This window comes from Physeter macrocephalus, chromosome 8 (genome assembly GCF_002837175.3).
Source record: "Physeter macrocephalus isolate SW-GA chromosome 8, ASM283717v5, whole genome shotgun sequence".
In the NCBI taxonomy this organism is placed as follows: domain Eukaryota; kingdom Metazoa; phylum Chordata; class Mammalia; order Artiodactyla; family Physeteridae; genus Physeter; species Physeter macrocephalus.
In genome coordinates, this window is record NC_041221.1 from 19,827,349 (window position 1) to 19,847,157 (window position 19,809).

At 53.9% G+C, this 19,809-nt stretch overlaps 1 protein-coding gene across 1 annotated transcript in view; it reads left to right on the top strand.

Annotated features, from left to right (window-relative positions):
- Positions 1-14,785, top strand: part of ADAMTS16 (ADAM metallopeptidase with thrombospondin type 1 motif 16) — a 158,397-nt gene extending 143,612 nt beyond the window's left edge. The window contains exons 19-23 of the mRNA XM_024122323.1: positions 965-1,166; positions 1,273-1,467; positions 4,158-4,382; positions 13,757-13,904; positions 14,670-14,785. Coding sequence (XP_023978091.1) covers positions 965-1,166; positions 1,273-1,467; positions 4,158-4,382; positions 13,757-13,904; positions 14,670-14,785 — 886 coding nt within the window. The remainder of the gene's footprint in view (positions 1-964; positions 1,167-1,272; positions 1,468-4,157; positions 4,383-13,756; positions 13,905-14,669) is intronic.
- Positions 14,786-19,809: the final 5,024 nt, after the last annotated feature.

Consider the following 19,809-nt stretch of genomic DNA (forward strand, 5'->3'; position numbering starts at 1 on the left):
GATTCACTTTGTTATAAAGCAGAAACTAACACGCCATTGTAAAGCAATTATACTCCAATAAAGATGTTAAAAATAAATAAATAAAAAATAATCACACAAAACAAACAAACAGAAAACCCACATCTGACAAAGGCTTTAGATCCACCTAAATTACAGGAAGTACAGAGGAGCATACTAAGTGATACCACAGGGATGTAACTTGCAAAGTCCCGAAATCAGCAACAAAAAACAAATGGAGGCGCAGTAAGGTATGCAACCTTTCTGTGACAGATAAATGGAATACAAAAATAAATGAGATTACAGAAGAACCTACAGACTAAAAGAGAAGAAAGACACATCAACCAATTGCAAAATATGTGCTTTATTTGGATTCTGACTCTGACAAGCAGATGAAATTTTGACATTGACGACATACTTGGGAATGGAACCCTGAGTATTTAATGACATTAAGGGATTATCGTTAAAATTTTTAGATGTCACGATGGTATTGTGGTTAGGTTGAAAAATCTAAGACTCCTTCTCTTTTAGAGATGTTAACTGAAATATTAATATGTCTAGAATTTGCTTCAAAATGCTGTAGGGATGGGGGCATAAACTAAGCATCTCTGGAGCTGCATGGACACGGAGGGCCTTTATTTTTGTTCAAGTTTGAAATTTTCTTTAGAAAAATGTTTTCTAAAGAAAAAATTTTCTTCAGAAAAAAGGGAACAGACACACTGTTGAGGGGAGTTATTTCCAAGTACAAGTGAAGCTGAAAGCCAAGGGAGGGGACATATGACCATCAGGAATGCTAATCGTGGAAGTCAGAAGGGGCGGGGCCGAGGGAGACTGCCCGGCGACTGAAAATACCTGCGCGCCTATAGACAGCAGGCGGGAAATGATGAAGGTCGCCGCCCGCGCAGACGGGGCCCTCCGCTCTGGAGAGCTGGCACTGTCCCTCACTGTGGGTCTCTCTGTCCCCCAGGTGGTCCGTGGGGAACTGGAGTGCCTGCAGCCGGACGTGCAGTGGAGGCACCCAGAGCCGGCCCGTACAGTGCACGCGGCGGGCACGCTTCAAATCGGAGCGGGTCTCCGCCAGCCTGTGTCCGCAGCCCGTGCCCTCCAGCCGACAGGCCTGCCAGCCTCAGAGCTGCCCACCCGCGTGGAGCGCCGGGCCCTGGGCGGAGGTAACAGGGCAGGGCCGGCGCAGGGGGGCGGCGGGGCCCCTCCTGGGCAACGCGGGGCTGGAGTCTGACCGGGCCTTGCGGGAGCTGACGCGCTCTTCCCGTGCAGTGCTCTCGAACCTGCGGGAAGGGGTGGAGGAAGAGGTCCGTGGCCTGTAAGAGCACCAACCCCTCGGCCAGGGCGCAGCTGCTGCCCGACGCTGTCTGCACCTCGGAGCCCAAGCCCAGGACTCATGAGGCCTGTCTGCTCAGGCGCTGCCACAAGCACAAGAAGCTGCAGTGGCTTGTGTCCGCTTGGTCCCAGGTAGGTGCACTGGTCCCAGGTGGGTGCACTGGTCCCAGGCGGGTGCACTGGTCCCAGGCAGGTGCACTAGTTCCAGGCAGGTGCATTAGTTCCAGGTATATGCAATGGTCCCAGGTAGGTGCACTGGCCCCAGGTAAGTGCATTTGGTCCCAGGTGGGTGCACTGGTCCCAGGTAGCTGCACTAATCCCAGGCGGGTGCACTGGTCCCAGGTAGATGCACTAGCCCCAGATAGGTGCACTGGCCCCAGGTAAGTGCATTTGGTCCCAGGTGGGTGCACTGGCCCTAGTTGGGTTCACTGATCCCAGTTGGGTGCACTAGCCCCAGATAGGTGCACCTGATTCCAGGTAGGTGCACTGGTCCCAGGTAGCTGCACTAATCCCAGGCGGGTTCACTGGTCCCAGGCGGGTGCACTGGTCCCAGGCAGGTGCACTAGTTCCAGGCAGGTGCATTAGTTCCAGGTACGTGCACTGGTCCCAGGTAGGTGCACTGGCCCCAGGTAAGTGCATTTGATCCCAGCTGGGTGCACTGGTCCAGGCAGGTGCTCCGGGTCCCAGGTGGGTGCACCGGGTCCGGATGAAACTGGGTCGACCAGCTCCTGCCTTGGGACTGCCTCTCGCCTGGTCTCTCTGCTTCCACTTCTTCCCCCGAGTCTCTGGTCCCTGCCCCTCCCCTGGTATTCAGTCCTCCCTCCTGGCACCCACTCCTCGGCACGTCCTTCGGCTTTTTCATCGCATCCCTGGAGCCCCTCACCCAGGTCATCACTCCCTCGTGTTGAGCAGAGATTGAGTGGGTGAACGGGTAGGCGTGAGGGGAGGGGCGTTCACTGCACTGACCATGGGGTGGGGGCACGCGCTGCACCGCAGAGCACCTGCAGCCACTTCCCAGGCCGTGCTTCGGCAGAAGGGCAGGTGGGTGACCTCAGGAGGCAGAGGGCCCGTTCCCTGAGAGGAGCATGCACAGGCAGGCTTCTCATCCGGGGGACACTCTGCTGGTGCTGGTTTGCTCGATGCCTTGTGCTGCTGAGGGCTGGGAAGCCCCTCGTTTGCCCTGCTGGGGGGCTGTCCCTGCCCTGCTTCTCTGAGACCAACGCTGGGAAACACGAGTTTGGAGCGTTAAAGGTTTTGTGCCTCGCTTTGGCCGGACAGCCTGCTGGGGAGCCGACAGAGCTGCCCGCCCCCGTGCCCGGGAGGGGACGTCGGGAGGCCGTGCCAGCCCCCTGCCCCGGCGCAGCGAGCCCAGGGGCTGCCCGAGCGGCCCGTGCGAGGCTCCTTCATTGAGGTGTGTCATCCCTCAGAGGCACGGGAGTCAGTAAAGCACAGGGGACATCAGAAAGCCAGCAGCCCAGAGAACAGCAGCCGCCGCCGCCTCGGGAGCTCGCCTGTGATCCCAGCTGCGGGGCTGCAGACGCAGGGCCGCAGCCCCCGTACCCACACCTCCAGTGGCAACCTGTGCAGGAGGGAGGAATGATCGATAACGGGATGGTGCGCCGAGCAGGGCATTTAACCCGGGTGAGACAACACTTCCGTCTGCCACTGAAAACTAGAAACATCATCGCTCTTGGATAAAGCCTGCTGCCGCTAAGGTAGAATTCCTGGTCCTCTCTCGCCTGGGACCCGGGAACATCAGCGTCTCCAGGACTGAATCGCAGTCCTGTCCTTAGAAGGCTTTTGTTTCTGTGCGTATCCCCAGAGGCTAAGTCCTTAGGAAGGAAGCAACTTGGGCTGCATAGTGTCTGGGAGGTGTCCCCCTGGGAAGCCCTTGCACTGAACGTGTAACACATGCGGGCGCACGCACACACACACACACACACACACACACACACACCCCAGAACTTCTCTCTTAGGCGTGGCCCCAGCAAGGCCCTGGGAGGAGTCCTCCAGCTCCTTGCTGGCCTCAGGACACACTGAGCACAGCTGTAAGCCAGGTCTGAACATGAGTGTGAGGCCAGAACCTGGGCACCTGGGCTCCTCCGCTTATGTGATGGGCGGAAAAGTCAGCCCAAGGCAGCAATGCCCGATGCTGGGACCTTCCCCGTGACCTCCGAGCTGACCTTTTGGTCTTCTGTGTCATCCCTCTGTGACAGGTGACTGCAGCCTCCGCCTGGCCACAGATTTGCCCAGGGTCCCGCCTCCCATGCCGGAGGGTCCGGCTGCAGTGACAGCTCAGGCTCAGGGCACATCACCATGGGACCACATAGGTTTGCTGTCTGCTCGCTCTCTCCAGGGCAGCCCTCGGCTTTCTGAGGGTGACTGTGAGCCCTGGGTTTCCCCCGCCTGCCCCTGCCTTAGGGGCCAGCATCACGCTGCAGTGGGATGGTGTGAGTCCATGGGGCCTCGCATGGAGCTATTAAATTTCAGTGCCTTCTGGTACCAGTTGCAGCCCAACATTTTAAGTTCCCAGTGAAGCAGTAGCTCCAGAATTACTCTCTTCACGGTTTCTGATTGCCCTGCCCCAACTCATGCCCCCAGTGCTAGACCGCTGTGACCGCAAGGTCTTCCTTTTTATGACAGATACGGTAACACCTTTTTAACATGCCAAGGTCCCATATATTCCACTGACCACTTACACTTAGGTAAACGGTCGAGCTGATATAATCAGGAGGCTTCTTGACCCAACGATTTTGTAGAAGAGACAGCCACCGGAGGAGAAATACCTTTCACTCGCATGCTTTGTTGTCTTTTCTTTTCAGTGCTCTGTTACGTGTGAAAGAGGAACACAGAAAAGATTCTTCAAATGTGCCGAGAAGTACAGTTCTGGGAAGTACCGCGAGCTGGCCCCGAAGAAGTGCTTGCACCTACCGCAGCCCCACCTGGATCTGGAACGCATCTGTGCCCCATTTCCCTGCCCTAAGCACCCCCTGTTCACGGCTGCAGGCTCCCCACAGGCCGGCTGGTTTGCCTCGCCCTGGTCTCAGGTAGGGATGAAGGGACGACGGGCAGAGCCCTGCTCAGTGTTGGTGGCTGGCCTGGGTGGAGAGGTTCCGGCTGGATGTGAGCTGCTCGAAAGCAGATACAGTCACAAAACAACCATCCCGACTGGTATTTACCCAGAGATCACTTTGTGGCGAGTGTCCTGCTAAGTGTTTTACTGTGTATCCTACACACCGACAGGTGGGTATATACATACATACATACATACATACATACATGTACATTTTATGTATACAGTCCCCAGTGCCTACCAGGGCACTGAGCCCATACTGAGTATTCACAGAATGTTTGCTGAATGTGGAATTCTAAGCAAAAAACAAATTCAATGCGTGACTCAGGGGGGCTTCCCTGGTGGCGCAGTGGTTAAGAATCCGCCTGCCAATGCAGGGGACACAGGTTCGAGCCCGGGCCTGGGAAGATCCCGCATGCCGCAGAGCAGATAAGCCCGTGCGCCACAACTACTAAGCCTGCACTCTAGAGCCCGTGAGCCACAACTACTGAGCCCACGAGCCGCAACTACTGAAGCCCGCGCGCCCAGAGCCCGTGCTCCGCAACAAGAGAAGCCACTGCAAGGAGAAGCCCGCGCACCGCAACGAAGAGTAGCCCCCGCTCGCCGCAACTAGAGAGAGCCCGCGTGCAGCAACAAAGACCCAACGCTGCCAAAAAATTTTTTAATTAAATAAATAAATTTTTTTAAAAAATGAGTGACTCAGGGCAGCCGCTTCTGGTCCTTATTCAGAGAACTCCCCCCAACAGTGCAGTCAGAGCTCACACGTGTCTGGGGGCTCGTTGTCACTGTCATCGACATTCCATGCCCTGTTGAAAGACCATGTGTAGCGGCGTCATCTTTAGAAACCAAAGACCGTTCTCCCTCACCGACCACATGCCTCCTCCTGCTTACCTGGGACGGGATTTGAGACAAGCACACCCAGCCCACGTGGCTGGGGGGCAGGCTGCAGCACATGGGTTTCTGGTCACTGAGGATCTCCCCAAGTCTGTGTCCCTGGTGGGAAGAGGGAGGAAAGCTCCCAGAGGAAGCAGCAGGAACGTGGCCAGACCAGCTCCTAAAGAAGCACGCTGCTGGGTTCCCAGCTCCCCAGAAGTGTGTAACCAGTGTTGATCTGGCTAAGTTTTACTAAGGACTGAACAATTACTGTCACTGATCTGCCAGTGGGGCAGGCCACACCCCAGGCAAGACACGCTCATCTGCACCACCTGTCCCGGAAGGGACGTCAGCGTCCTGTGTGGAAATCAGTGCCAGCCAGGGGCCGGGCAGGAGGAGTGCCGGGTGCAACCACAGTGCTTGGCCAGACGGGACCAGTGGTGCCTGACCTTGACCAGCTCTCCCTCCACCTGAGTCTCCTCACGTATTTCCTGGCCTCCGGGACCCATCTTCCATCCCTCCTGATGCAAAATCCCTTTCCTGAGGCCCCCGCACCGTGACAGCCGCTGCGCGTGGCTCCTCTCAGAAGGGACACCACACCCTGCCTCCTGGGCATGTCCTGTGTCTTGCCGTGAACAGTGTCCCCAAAACTCATGTCCACCCAGGACCTCAAAATGCGATCTTATTCAGAAATAGGAAGTTTGCAGGTTTAATTAGCTAAGATGAGGTCATTCTGGATTCGGGCGAACCCTAACCCAATGACCAATGTCCGTATAGGACACACAGGGGAAAGGCCGTGTGATAATAGAGGCAGAGGTCACATTGATGCAGCTACGGGCCCAAGAACACCCAGGACTGCCGGCAGCCGCCGGCCTCTGGAAAAGGATGAGCAGATTCCCCCTTAGGACCTCCAGAAGAGATGGAACTTGCTTCCTCTGCCAATGTCTTGATTTTATACTTCTGGCCTCCCGAACTGAGAGAGTTGTTTCTGCTGTTTCAAGCCCCCCAGCTTGTGGTCATTTGTTCCAGCAGCCCTGAGCATCTAACACGGTGGTTATTGGTGTTACCCAACCTAACCTGGGTCTGCCTGCCCGATGCACAGCAAAGCCAATCTACTGACACCATTTTGTGGTGAAGGAAGGTACAGTGTTTACTGCAGGCACCGGGCAAGGAGAACAGGCTCGCAAAGACCCAAACTCCCTGACAGCTCTCAGGAAAGGGTTTTTAAAGACTGAGGGAGAGGGTTGCGGGGCACATGATCAGCTTGTTCACAGTTCTCTGATTGGTTGATGGTGAGGTAACAGGGTGGTATTTCAGGAATCTCAGTTGCCGATTTTCTGGCCCCAACCGGTATGGGTTCTATGTGCTGGTTGGTGGTCAGCATGCAGTTAACTTTCTCCACCTGGTGGGGTTTCAGTGTCTGCAAAACAACACAACGACATGGCTCAGGATGTTATCTGTAGCCCTTGAGGAGGAACCAAAGGTCCTTGACTTTGTTTTATGGCTAAACTATTATTATTTTGTATTGCTGGACTGTTTTCCTTTGTTTCTGCATTTTTTAACTTCTCTGATTAAATTTTAATTTTTGGAACTTGGGGAAGGCCTAGGAGGTTAAAGCTTTTCTACAAACAAGAGGTGGGGGACACCGGGGGTGTCTGTCCCCAGGAAGGCCCCGCGGGGTGCTCCTCATTTTCAGTTGTGTCCTTGTCCCATCATGTTCCCTCCTGACCCCCCGAGGGCGACTCCCAGCAGCAAGCGCTGTGTCTTAAGTGCCTTCACATTCCTCTTCGCCCAGCTTGGAGTCTGAGGACAGTGGGCATGTGAGCTACAGCAGCTGAATCCGACAGTACCATGGTGTCCGCCAGCACAGGGGCTCCTCCAGCGGGAGGAACATGAGTCTCAGAGGGGAGACCTCAGGGCTCTGTGACCTGCAGTCCCCTGATCCAGGAATGGCCAAGAGGTGACGGGCGGTGGGCTCTTTCACTCTCAGCTCTCCTGATTCCCCACAGATCGGGGTCCCCCAGCATGGCACCCACCCGCCCTCATGTGTGCCCGCCACCAACAATTCTATTGAACCATCTTCTGACGTAAACCCAGCTCTGAATGCAAACCTGAAATGAACAAGTTTGACAGAGCAAAAATCACACAGAATTATTATTTTTATCTAAGGCCAAAGGAAACAAACGGAAATATATATTGGAAGCAAATTAATCCACCACGGAATTTTTTTCAGTATTAGCTAAGATTTTACTAGAATAAAACCAGTTCAGAATCCCCCCAAATGAAGCCCCAGTTCATTCTGTTGGAGCTGGGCTGTGTATGTGAGCCCAGGATTGGCTGGTAATCAATAATCTTTAGAAATCGCAACATCCCAGCCCGGCCATTGCCGTCCCTCTGGTGCCTCTGCCATATCCCTGGTCCCAAACTCTGAGCTCTGCAGAAGGAAGCCACCCCTCAGTCCTTGGAGAGGAAGAGACAGAGAGACCTTCCACCCACTGTATGCTCTACCCTCTAGCTGTGTTCTTGCTTTGCCTTTGGTTCCTCTTATCTTCAAACTCGATGTTGCTTTTTCATTTACAAATATATGAACTCCTCCCCAAATGGTATTTAAATTAGAATTAGAATTTGTTTAATTTAGAATATTGGACCAGGGGACATTTGAACCACATCCTTCTCAAGCATTTGCCATTTTAAGTAGGTCAAAAGTATCACTAGCTACACGCTTTTCCCTTCAATTTTCCTCTGAGTGCACAGGCTTTCCAGCAAGGTGAAGGGATGGATGAGCTAAGAAGCTGAGTCGAGTTGTTTCTGAGGCAGATGCTTTCTCTGTCTTTTTGAGAATGTGAGTCAGAGACAAGTACAGGTGGTTCCCAAGACCATGCGCCCTCTGTCCGTGGGGAGACTGAGGCTCCTGAGAGGGAATCAGGCCAGTATTCACCGCACTCTGTTCAACTCAGAGACTTCAGGCAAATTTAGAAAAAGAAAAACAAGGTTTATCCTTATTTAATTTAAACCAAAACCTAAAAATACATCTTGCATAGCTTTCACCAGCCTGAAATATTCAATCTGTCTGTCTAATAAGTCATTTTTATCATAAGCTGCTTGAAGATCTTATCCAGTGTGACTCATCTATTACATTCCGAGTCCACAACTTTTGGGAGTAATAACTCAGAGGCGATGTTTGCCATGAGCTCTTGTACCCAAGGCTCTGCGCCCTTCAGTCGTGGGAAATTGTGGGACAGAAATGCATGGCCAGTGCCTGGCTCAGCTTTGCCCCCAGACAGGTTATTCCTGTAACAGCAGGAAGATGGCGGCTTCTGTTATTTGATCCGGAGAGATTCTGTTGGTCTCAATGGCCCGGCTCATCATTCTGGTTAGTAATGCATCGCCTGGCAGGACTGACTTCGTTCATTTGGGTCGTTCGGGCTTAGCATCCGGTGGATCACACGCTAACCTGGTCTTGGGAAGGCTTAAGTACGAACACCCGCCGGACTGTGTCTGACTGTACATGACAGAGACCGGGTGTGTTCTCAGCGCTGGAGTGCCGGGGCCCTGTCCTGTTCCGCGGTTCCTCACCAGGGCTGCGCACAAGTTGATGTGGAGGCCCTTGGGTTCTCAGGGGCAAAGAGCCATGTCCCAGACGTCATCGATAGGGTTTTCCATCTTGGCAACTATGACTGCAGCAGCGTGTCAAACACACACACACACGCACAGACTCACACATATGGGCATACACGTGAACACACACACAAGGCACACACAGAACATGTGGGGACTTCAGCAGGCTTGGTCTGGAAGAGTGTGGTCAGTCCATCACAGAGGGCTGCCCTGCACCCTTGATCCATTCGCCCACCCCTAATAATTTGCTCTCATCCTCTTCTAATTATGAGGGTGCACAGGAAAACGAACCGTTTTGTTGACATTGACGGATAAGGTGCCCTGAGCTGGAGGGAGTCTGCCTGTAACCAATGGAATGCATACAAAATGCACAGCCCCATCTATGTTTAGAGCAGAAATTGTGTGTGTTGTCTCATCCTGACTGAGCAGACATTTGGTCTCTGGGACAAGTTATGGTGGCCGAAGCTCCAGACTTGGAGAGGTCCCCGAAGGTGATAAATAAGGGAAGAAACTGCCCCCCTCCCGCCCCCGTAGAGACTTCACAGAAGGAAGATGAAGGTGTGAGACCTCTGGCTCCGCAGTTAACATGCATTTGTTTACTCACTGTACATGCATTTGAGAGATGAACTTTGCCCTGGAAGAAGCCCCATGGTTTTACAGGTTCCTGTGAATGTGACAGGTGGACATGTACCTTAGGCTAAGACCACGCAGAACATCAATCAGGACCTAGAGCTCTCAGACATCGCCTTCCACTAGCCTTTTTCCATGAAGACCAATAACATAAACAAGAGTAGTCGCTCTGATTTAAAACAAACCCGGAGGCAAATGTTATGATTTAAAAATGCATCGTTGGGGGTTTTTTGATAATGACTAAGAGTAATCATCAATTCCCCCATTCCTCCAGTCGGAGGTTAGGCAGAGCCTCTTATGCAGGGGTGGCCAATCCTCCTAGGAACACGGGGATCGCCGAGGGGACAGGGCGCACAGAGGACATCCGAAGGGAGAGAGGTCTTTCAGCATTTCAGTGTCCGTAGAGTCTGTCTGAGTGGATGTCTGCCCTGAGACTCCCTGGAAGGGGACAGGGCTGGTCAACCTGCAGGGGCCCTTTCAGAGCAGAGTGTGCTGGTCTGCGTGGGGTCCAGGTGAGGACGGGCGTGCGTCACCCTCCAGAAGGCCGTTTAATTCTAGAATGACAAGAAGACCCAGGGCTTCCCTGGTGGCGCGGTGGCTGAGAGCCCGCCTGCCGATGCAGGGGACGCGGGTTCGTGCCCCGGTCCGGGAAGATCCCACGTGCCGCGGAGCGGCTGGGCCCGTGAGCCGTGGCCGCTGAGCCTGCGCGTCCGGAGCCTGTGCTCCGCAACGGGAGAGGCCACAACAGTGAGAGGCCCGCGTACCACACAAAAAAAAAAAAAAAAAAAAAAGAAGACCCTCATTGCTAGACCTCAAGGGGCCGTCCCACAGAATCCTGCCTCGACGTTTTTCTCCATCTGGTTCCTTGGTTCTTGGACGGAGCCCTGGTCTCAGGCCCTGTTACGGGCAGCAGCACGTGGGGGTGAAGGGCCAGAGGCAACGGGAGGGGGCTTAAGGCCCCGGGGCCCCAGCAGTGGGATGAGCAGCCCATGCCCGGCTCTTCAGTGGTGATGTCCCTGCTCTGCACCCTGAAGCCACACGGCCCGGCGTCTGGAGGGACCTCCTCACCCCTCAGCAAACAGACACAGAACTACCCACCCACGCACCCGCAGAGTGGGAGTCACCCACACCACACCATCTGGCTCCGGGACATGCAGACCGAGGCCCCTGTAGGTGAGCAGGCTGCGGTGGGGAGGGTCCGCGGACTGAAGATGACAGTGACCTCCAGGGCCACGTGGGGGAGAGTCTCAGGGGCTCATCTAAGTGTTTGCGGTCAAGCCACGGGTCAGCTTGACGTGCTCGTTTTGTTAGGCTGAATGGGACTGAAGTCAGTTCTGAAAATAGGAGAGGAAGGTGCTCCTGCCGGTGTAGTTCCGGTCACTCCCTGGACGGCAGTTCTCCGGGTGTGTCCCGACCCGTAGCAGCGTGGCTACACATGCAGGTTCTCGGGCCCAGCCCAGCCCTGCTGGCGCTCGAGCTTTGGGCCTGGGCCCCAGCATTCTGCTTTGCTGAGTCCTGTGGTTCATCCGGACACGCCTTCGAGCTTGAGAGCCACTGGGGTGGAGGGTGTCTCCAGCAGCTGGGGGGTCTGGACAGAGGGCGACAGCAGCTGTCACTCTGCAGGTCAGGGAGCAGGACACCGTCAGCGCAGGGCACGGCGGCCGCCTCTCCTGCCGTCAGCGCGAGGAACGGCCTGAGAGGCTCGCGCTCAACCCCATGAAGCTGAGGAGGAAGACTGGGGCTTCGACTTCAGGTCTGAGTTCCGGTCTCTCTTCCCCCTGAGGGTTCCTTGCCCGGCAGTGCTGTGTCATATGACTTGCCCTTCACACCTGCTGGCCTCCTCCTCCTCCTGCAGCCCCAGCCCCTCGGTCTCCAGCCTAGGGGCCTGCACAGAGATCCTTAGGATCAACCCATCTGCAAATCCAGTGGAAAATCTGGAATGTGACTTCGAGACCCCATGCTGAGTTTGAGGCCATTGTGTTTATGATATAGCTGAACCACTTGCATAGCTTTTCCTTCCCGGGGGTGGGGGGGGTGGGTAGTGAATAAACTTTTTCAGATTCCTTCTTTGTCTTCCCTCTCGTGCTCTATCCCTGGTTGTATCAATGTGAAGTATTTTCGAAATCTGCAGCCGAACATCTTCGTTCTCTCTGTTTACATGAAGAAACACAAAATTTGAGCTATTTGGAGGCTTTTTTCCCTAAAGCTATGTCTCTCGCGGGGAGTTTAAAATCTCTCTAGACCAGTGCCTCTCACCCTGGGTGCTCTTATGGATCATCGGGGGGGGGGGGGGCTGTGCAGATTCTGAGGCAGCGTCCGGAGGTGGGAGGCAGGGATGTTGACAGGCCCCCAGCTGTTGCCAGGGCTGCTTGTCCGGAAACCGAGCTTTGAGCAGCGGCTTTGGCAAGGGCCCCGAGGAAGGGCGAGCCCCCTGTGCTCACCACTAGCGTCTGGGGCCTAGAACAGTGCCTGGTAAGAGGAGGAGGATCCCTCCTTGTGAATCAATTAACCGGTGACAAAAGAAGAATCAGACCACTCGGTGCTGCTCAGGTGGCGCGAAACGCTGGCCAGACGTCCTGATCTCTAACCGAGGCGGAACATCTTCAGCAAGAGCGGGATTCTGCCTCTGCTGCTGTCGATGAAAGAAACTCAGCTCGCAAAAGGCGGAGACATTCAACGCCTACGGAGGGAGCTGGGGCCCACGAGGCCCAGGAGCCCTGTGGCAGTGCGGCCCTCTGGGTTCTCAGCCCGCGGTGGGAGCCGAGGGAGGGCCGGCGACCAGAGTGCAAAGCGCCAAGGCCAGAGTCGCGGCTCTGCCGGAAAGCGCCGAAAGGCGGAACGGGCAGTGGGTAACCTCTGCTCTCTCGCGGATGAGCCTCACAATTCAGGAAGCAGACACGAGTCCGCCCACAGCACTGTCGTTTTCCTGGCCGCCACAGTCCCATACTGAAACCGGACTATTGACGACTTCCGCCGAAATTGGTTTGCAAGAGCAGGGGGAAGCCCCACGGGATGTTCCAAACCCACCTGCTTATCAGCTAAAGCCCCGGATTTTCTCCCCGGGGGCCCAGCCGTCCCTTCCCCAGAGAGAGAAAAAAAGAAGAAGGAACAATTCCTTCAGCTTACGAGTTTTCAGGACTCTCTGTTTCCAACTTTTCTCCCGCTCCCCAGGGGCACATAGAGATGTTTTACTTCCTCCATCGCCGGGTCCCTATCCCAGGGGATGTCAAAGCCACTTCTCCAGGCTCTGTCTGCAGCGGGTCCCGAACGTCGGCTGCAGACAAGCGTCTGGCTGCGGGCTGCTTCGGCTGTGGAAGGCCAGCCCCAGGGCCGCTCCGACGGGGTCCTGGCACACGGACCTGTGCATTCTGGCAGCGGCCTGAGTTACGTGTGTCCCTAAATCTGCACGGCTTTAGCCTCGTGTTTCAAAGCAACCATTTAGCTTACCCACGGGACATCCAGAACGTTCTCTGACCCCGACTTTTTGCAGGTGCTCCTTTAATTGCTTTACCTTCTTAACGGTCTTGAACTCACAGCCTTGTCTGAGCCCAACCCACACGCTTCCCCGCTAGACCTCGAGTCGCCTTCTCTCTGGGCATATTCACTGCTACGAGTTTGGGCCCCTCCGTCTCTCTGCTCACCCACGTCGCTCCTGGTTTATTGCCGGCAGGGGATCTCAGGCGGACCCGCTGCTGTGGTCTGTGGGGTGTGCGCCCGGCCAGCTGGTGAGGGGTGGACGGTCTGACCCAGCCTCTCCTTCCCACTCGGGCTCCGCTGTGCGCTGCGCCTTAGAGCGCGGGGGCCTCGGCGTCGGGAAACAAAGCTCCCGGGAGCGTGCGAATGAGCCCGGGGCACCTCCAGACGTGCAGAGCCCCGGCGCGTGGGGTCTGGAAGGGGCTGAGTGTCAACTCCCGGGGAGTTGGCTTGTCAAGCTTTTCCAGGTCGGGGGCGCCAGAAAGGCTGGCCTGGTGATGGCATCTCGTGAAAGACCCCTAGCCTGTATCCCCAGACGCGCGCCACTTTTTGGTGTCCGTCAGACCCTCGACGACTCGAGGGCATTCAGCCTTCTGGGCACTTCTCCCCAGTGTCCATACCTGGGAAAAATCCAGAATCTGCTCGGCCGCCCGCAGTGGTTGAGGCCGACCACGTGAGGACCGTGGCGGGGGGGGGCAGCTGCGGCCCCAGGACCTGGTGGCCCCGGGCGACTGTTGTTTGTGCTTCTCGCAGTGCACGGCCAGCTGTGGCGGCGGCATGCAGACGAGGTCCGTGCGGTGCCTGGCGGGGCACCGGCCGGCCGTGGGCTGCTCCGCGGACCAGAAGCCCGCGGCCTCCCAGGCCTGCAACACCCGCTTCTGCCCCATCGCACAGAAGAAAGGTGAGTGTCGGAGCCCCTCGGCTCGGCCTTGGCGTTTCGGGGGGGCCGTCCCGTTTCCGGAGTGTCTCCTAAGAGGGCTGAGCAGGTGCGAGGTGCCCGCTAGGTCGAGGGGCTCGTGCCGGCTCCGCGGTTCTCTCTCCATCTCCTCCCCCAGCTCTCCCATGGCATAGCCCACAAAGCAGCCCCCTCGCTTCTCACGCCTCCCCAGAAATGACACAGACGGTTGGGAAATCAGACTGCTTCTGTTTCACTGCTGCTCTTTATACTCAGAGAAGCCGATTTTAAGTAGAGCAGCCTTCTCCGCCCGAGGTAAAGGAGGACCCAGATTATCCCTTGGATGCGCCCTAACCGGCGTCCCCGTGCGCACGCCCTCGGGGCCTCAGGTATTTGCGGGGACCATGCCCTGTGTATCTGTCGAGGTTTCTGGAAGAGAAGATGGGGCTGGAGGAGAATGAGTGGTCTGGCCCAATCAGGGACTCGGCAATTGGAGTCCAGTCCACAGAAGCCCCATCGCCTTGGGTGGATGAGAGCTTACATGGATGGGTTTATAGCACAAAAAGCAGAAAACGTCAACTTTGTGGGAAGCTTCCAAGAAAGGTCTTGTGAAAAGAGCACAACCCACGTGGCCCATGTGACCTGAAGAGCTGCCCTCCTTCGGCAGCTTCAGGGCAATGACAGGTTTACCTTGATTTGCCGGAGTTATTTCCAGCGGCGGCAGACGCGGGGTGCCGGAACGGTGACTAACTCGGGACCGCTCACTTTCAGCCGCCTTCTGCGAGGACCGCTTCCACTGGTGCGCCCTGGTGCCCCAGCACGGGATGTGCGGCCACCACTTCTACGGCCAGCAGTGCTGCAAGATGTGCTCCACGTCCAACCTGTGAGCTGACAGGGCACAGGAGGTACCTATTTCCAGCACCAGCGAGCTGAGTGGTCTACACCGGGCTGCGTCCGAGGAGGAGGGAAGCTGGGAGAAGAAAAACCGCCTGGGGCTCTTATATACAACTCTGTGCATGCCTGTGTGTGTGTGAGCGCGTGAGCGCGTGTGTGACTCTAGTTAGCGTGTGAGCGCATCCCCGGGTACATGGACACGCTCTCGGGGAGGTGGAGTCAGGCCGTAGGGCGCGCTGTGCAGCAGGGCACGTGCTCCCCTAGAACTGCAGAGCTTTGTCAAGGAAGGCAGGCCAGGAAATGAGGGAGAAGAACGGAACACCTGCCTCTAAGGATGCCGGCCCAGCTCCCAGCCGGAGGTCCCTTCCGACAGCGGGATCGGCTGTGGGCCGCGTCCCCGGGCCCCATCCTGCCCCAAGAGCAGTTTCTCTGCGCAGGGGCCCGGGGCCCGGGCGGGGGAGCTGGTCTCCATCCTGGTCGGGGGCCTCGCCTCTGGAAACGGGAAAATGACATCCTGCTCTGGCGCTCCTGTCCCTTTCAGACTCCTGTGCTGGAGGAGAGAATTTTCTTACCTTACGTTGTATCTTTCTCAGTTATTTACAAGTGCGTGTTCCTATTTAAACCCATTTCTTACTGCTTTTCTATTTCAAGTGACAGAATGACAGATTGTAGCTGAATTAGAGACTCACCGGTTGTACCGAATCCCCGCCGTCCTGCTGAGGACTGGTGGTGGGTCCGCTTGGGCAGACGTCAAGTGATGACCCTGGAGCCCCGTGTTTCGTTTCTGTATTTTGCGGGGTTTTCAAAAAAAAAAAAATGTTTCCGTGAAGTTTGGTGGTTTTTGTAACACCCATTCCGAAGGAAGGCCTGCTTCCTGGTGAAAAGCTGCGCGGCGGGCCTCTGACCTCCTCCCGTCGGTATCCGCGTGGCTTTTAACCCTTTCCTGCAGTGCGATCTCCATTCCAGATGGCACCTGGATATTTATATTTGCTGAAGTTTTATAATAAATTTTATATTGTGCGGCGTGCTTCTGAACTGCTCGTGAGTCTTCATGAGGTCTGCTCTGAGATGCGAGGGCTGGTACAGAGACCGGGCAATTGGCCTCAAAGAGGGAGAAATGGGGCTCCAGAACCTGGCGGAAAGTGCTGGAATCAGTCTGAGGAGAAAGTGCCCCCAAACGAGCAGGTTTCAGGAAGACGGTTGGTGACGGTGGCAGCCTGTGCAGGGGGGCACTGCTGCGGGGTCATCCTGCCCAGGGATCAGGTTTTCTACGGCTTCACCTGCAACCTGCACAGGGCAGGTGCAGCCTCTCTAGAGATAACACGACTAATTGAAAGGTGACCCCTGACCCTGCTGAACGAGTCAGCATTCTCTAGAGACACAGGCACGATATATTTATAGAGGGGGTGGGATTGACTCACACGATTGTGGGAGCTGGCAAGTCCAAAATCTGTACGCCAGGCAGCAGTCCAGAAGTTCGGGTAAGAGTGGATGCTGCAGCCTTTAGCCTGCAGAGATTCTGCAGAGCAGCAGTCTGGAAACTCGGGCAGGGTTTCTTTTTTTTTTTTTTTTTTCGAAATTGAAACTGTGATCAAAAATCCTCCAACAAACAAAAGTCCAGGACTAGATGGCTTCACAGGTGAATTCCATCAACAGTCAGAGACGAGCCAACATCCATCCTTCTCAAACTCTTCCAAAAAATTGCAGAGGAAGGAACACTCCCAAACTCACTCCCTGAGGCCACCATCACCGTGATACCCTGCTTTTTACTCCCGTAGGAGAGAATGGAACCACCATTTACTGACTGCGCGTTGAACGTGAATCTCAGAGCTCTTGGTTGTCCGCTGGTTAAAACTCGGTGCTTTCACTGCCATGGGTTCGACTTCGATCCCTGGTCTGGGAACTAAGATCCCGCTGGCTGGATTGTACTCATCGGCGTGGCCGTCCCAGCAGAGTCTGTGGGTGAACGTGGGACCGGGGCACAGAGACCCCTCCCGGCCCCGAGACAGAGCCAGGCCAGATGGTGCCCACGCCAAGCCTCAGACCCTTCTCAGAGCAGCGGGCACAGCGCCCTCCCGGTTCTCTTTACCTCGTGCCGGCCCAAGGTACCGAAGCTCCCCACCAGCGAACAGATCCCTCAGGCAGGGTTTCTATGTTACAGCCTTGAGGCCGAATTCCTTCTTCTCAGGGAAACATCAGTCTTTGCTCTTGGGACCTTCAACTGATTGGATGAGGCCCACCCCACTGTCGTGGGTGATCGGCTTTACTCCAAGTCCACTGATTTAAATGTTAAATGTTAATCACGTCTATACATGCACCCCAGTGTTCATAGCAGCACTATTCACAATAGCCAAGACATGGAAGTAACCTAAATGTCCGTCAGCAGACGAATGGATAGGGACTTCCCTGGTGGCGCAGTGGTTAAGAATCGGCCTGCCAATGCAGGGGACACGGGTTCAAGCCCTGGTCCGGGAAGATCCCACATGCCACGGAGCAACTAAGCCCGTGAGCCACAGCTACTGAGCCTGCGCTCTAGAGCCCGCGAGCCACAACTACTGAAGCCCACGTGCCTAGAGCCCGTGATCCGCCACAAGAGAAGCCACCTCAATGAGAAGCCCTCACGCTGCTACGAAGAGCAGCCCCCGCTCGCTGCAACTAGAGAGAGCCCGTGCGAAGCAACGAAGACCCAACACAGCCAAAAATTAATTAATTATTTAATTATTTTAAATACTTAAAAAAACCCCACATGAATGGATAAAGAAGATGTGGCACATATATACAATGGACTATTACTCAGCCATAAAAAAGAATGAAATAGTGCCATTTGCAGCAACATGGATGGACCTAGAGATGATCATACTAGGTGAAGTGAGCCAGAGAATGACAAACATCATATGATATCACTTATATGTGGAACCTAAAAAATTATACAAATTATACAATGAACTTATTTACAAAACAGAAACAGATTCACAGACATAGAAAGCAAACTTATGGTTACCAAAAGCGATAGTGGGGTGGGTGGAATAAATTATGAGTGTGGGATTAGCAGTTATACACTACTATATATAAAATAGGTAAACGATAAGGTCCTACTGTATAGCACAGGGAACGGTATTCGATATCATGTAATAAACTATCAATATTGTGGAAAAGAATCTGCAAAAGAATATATATATATGTATATGTGTATGTGTGTATATACATACATATGGAATCACTTTGCTGTACACCGGAAACTAACATAACATCGTAAATCAACTAAACTTCAATAAAATTTTTTTTTAATTTTTATAATGTTAATCACATCTAAAATACACCTTCACAGCAATGCTAGTCTGGTGTTTGACCAAGCAAGTGGACCTCAGAGCCCAGCCTAGTTGATATGTACAACTAACCATCGCACCAATCCCCCTTGGACTGGGTTAAGCCAGCCCTAACTGGGGACCCAGAAAACCTGCAGCTGTGCCTGGGATTACAATGGACACCTGCCCTCCCAAACGCCAGCTGCCCCAAGTGCAGCTCCTGGTGTGGCCAGCCCCACTCGCCCTGTGCCCCTCCCTGGCTTGCAATAGCACCTGCACCACCTCAGCGAGCCCCTGGGCCCACCGTGTGGGAGATGGTCCGAATCCCGTTTCACTGGCCTGGCTCTGTGAAGGATGCAAAGTGGCCCGTCACGTGGTCCCGTCTTCAGGACTTGTTTCATCAGGAAAGTAATGTCCGGCCCCAAAGCGCTGTATTACAAGAACAGGTAGGAGCAGAGGAGGGGGAGATTCGTTCCCACTGGGAGGGGAGTGATAGACCAGAAGGGCCAGGCTGCCCTCCAGACACTTAATGCAGGGAGAAAAGAATGAGAAGAGGGGGCTGCAGAACTTAGCTGCCTGATCTGCCCTCAGCTCTGTGCTGGAGGAAGAGGAAAGGTAAAGGGCCTCACCGGGCAAAGTTTTGCAAAATCCTTTGCAAGACAGTATTATAGCAAGAGACTGAAATTACAGGCCAAATATAAAGGAGGCTGTGTTTTAATACGCAATTCAGATGCCATTGTGTGGGTGCTAGAAGCCGGGGGAGTGGGCTGGTTCCTGCCATCCTGAAGGGGGCTCAGTTCCAGCTTGAGGTCGTTTGCCCACCTCAGGCACATTTTTTTCTGCTAAAAGAGTGTCACTGAGTTCAGCATCAAAATTACAGCTCAAAATTAAAATATAGTCATTCTGCATTTTCCACATACTAAGATTGCCATTCCTTTATTTAAAAAATTTTATTGAAATATAGTTGTTTTACACTGTTGTGTTAGTTTCAGGTATACAGCAAAGCGATTCAGTTATATATATATATATATATATATATATAAAACTATCTATAGATATATAACCATCTACATATTCTTTTTTAGATGCTTTTCCCTTATAGGGTATTACAAGATATTGAGTATAGTTCCCTGTGCTGTACAGTAGTAGGTCCTTGTCGATTATCTATTTTATATATAGGAGTGTGTATCTGTTAATCCCAAACTCCTAATTTATCCCTCCCCGCCTTCCCCTTTGGTAACCATAAGCTTGTTTTCTATGCCTGTGAGTCTATTTTCTGTTTTGTAAATAAGTTCATTTGTATCATTTTTTTAAAAATTCTACATATAAGTGATATCATAGGATATTTGTCTTTGTCTGAATTACTTCACTTAGTATGATAATCTCTAGGTCCATCTATGTTGCTGAAAATGGCATTACTTCGTTCATTTTTATGGCTGAGTAGTATGCCAGTGTGTGTGTGTGTGTGTGTGTGTGTGTGTGTGTGTGTGTGTGTGTGTGTACACACACACATATATATACCACATCTTCTTTATCCATTCCTCTGTCGATGGACATTTAGGTTGCTTCCATGCCTTGGCTGTTGTAAACAGTGCTGCTATGAACATTGGGGTGCATGTTTCTTTTCAAATTAGAGTTTTCTCTGGCTATATGCCCAGGAGTTGGATTACAGGATGGTAGCTCTGTTTTTTTTTATTCATAAAACTTAAAGA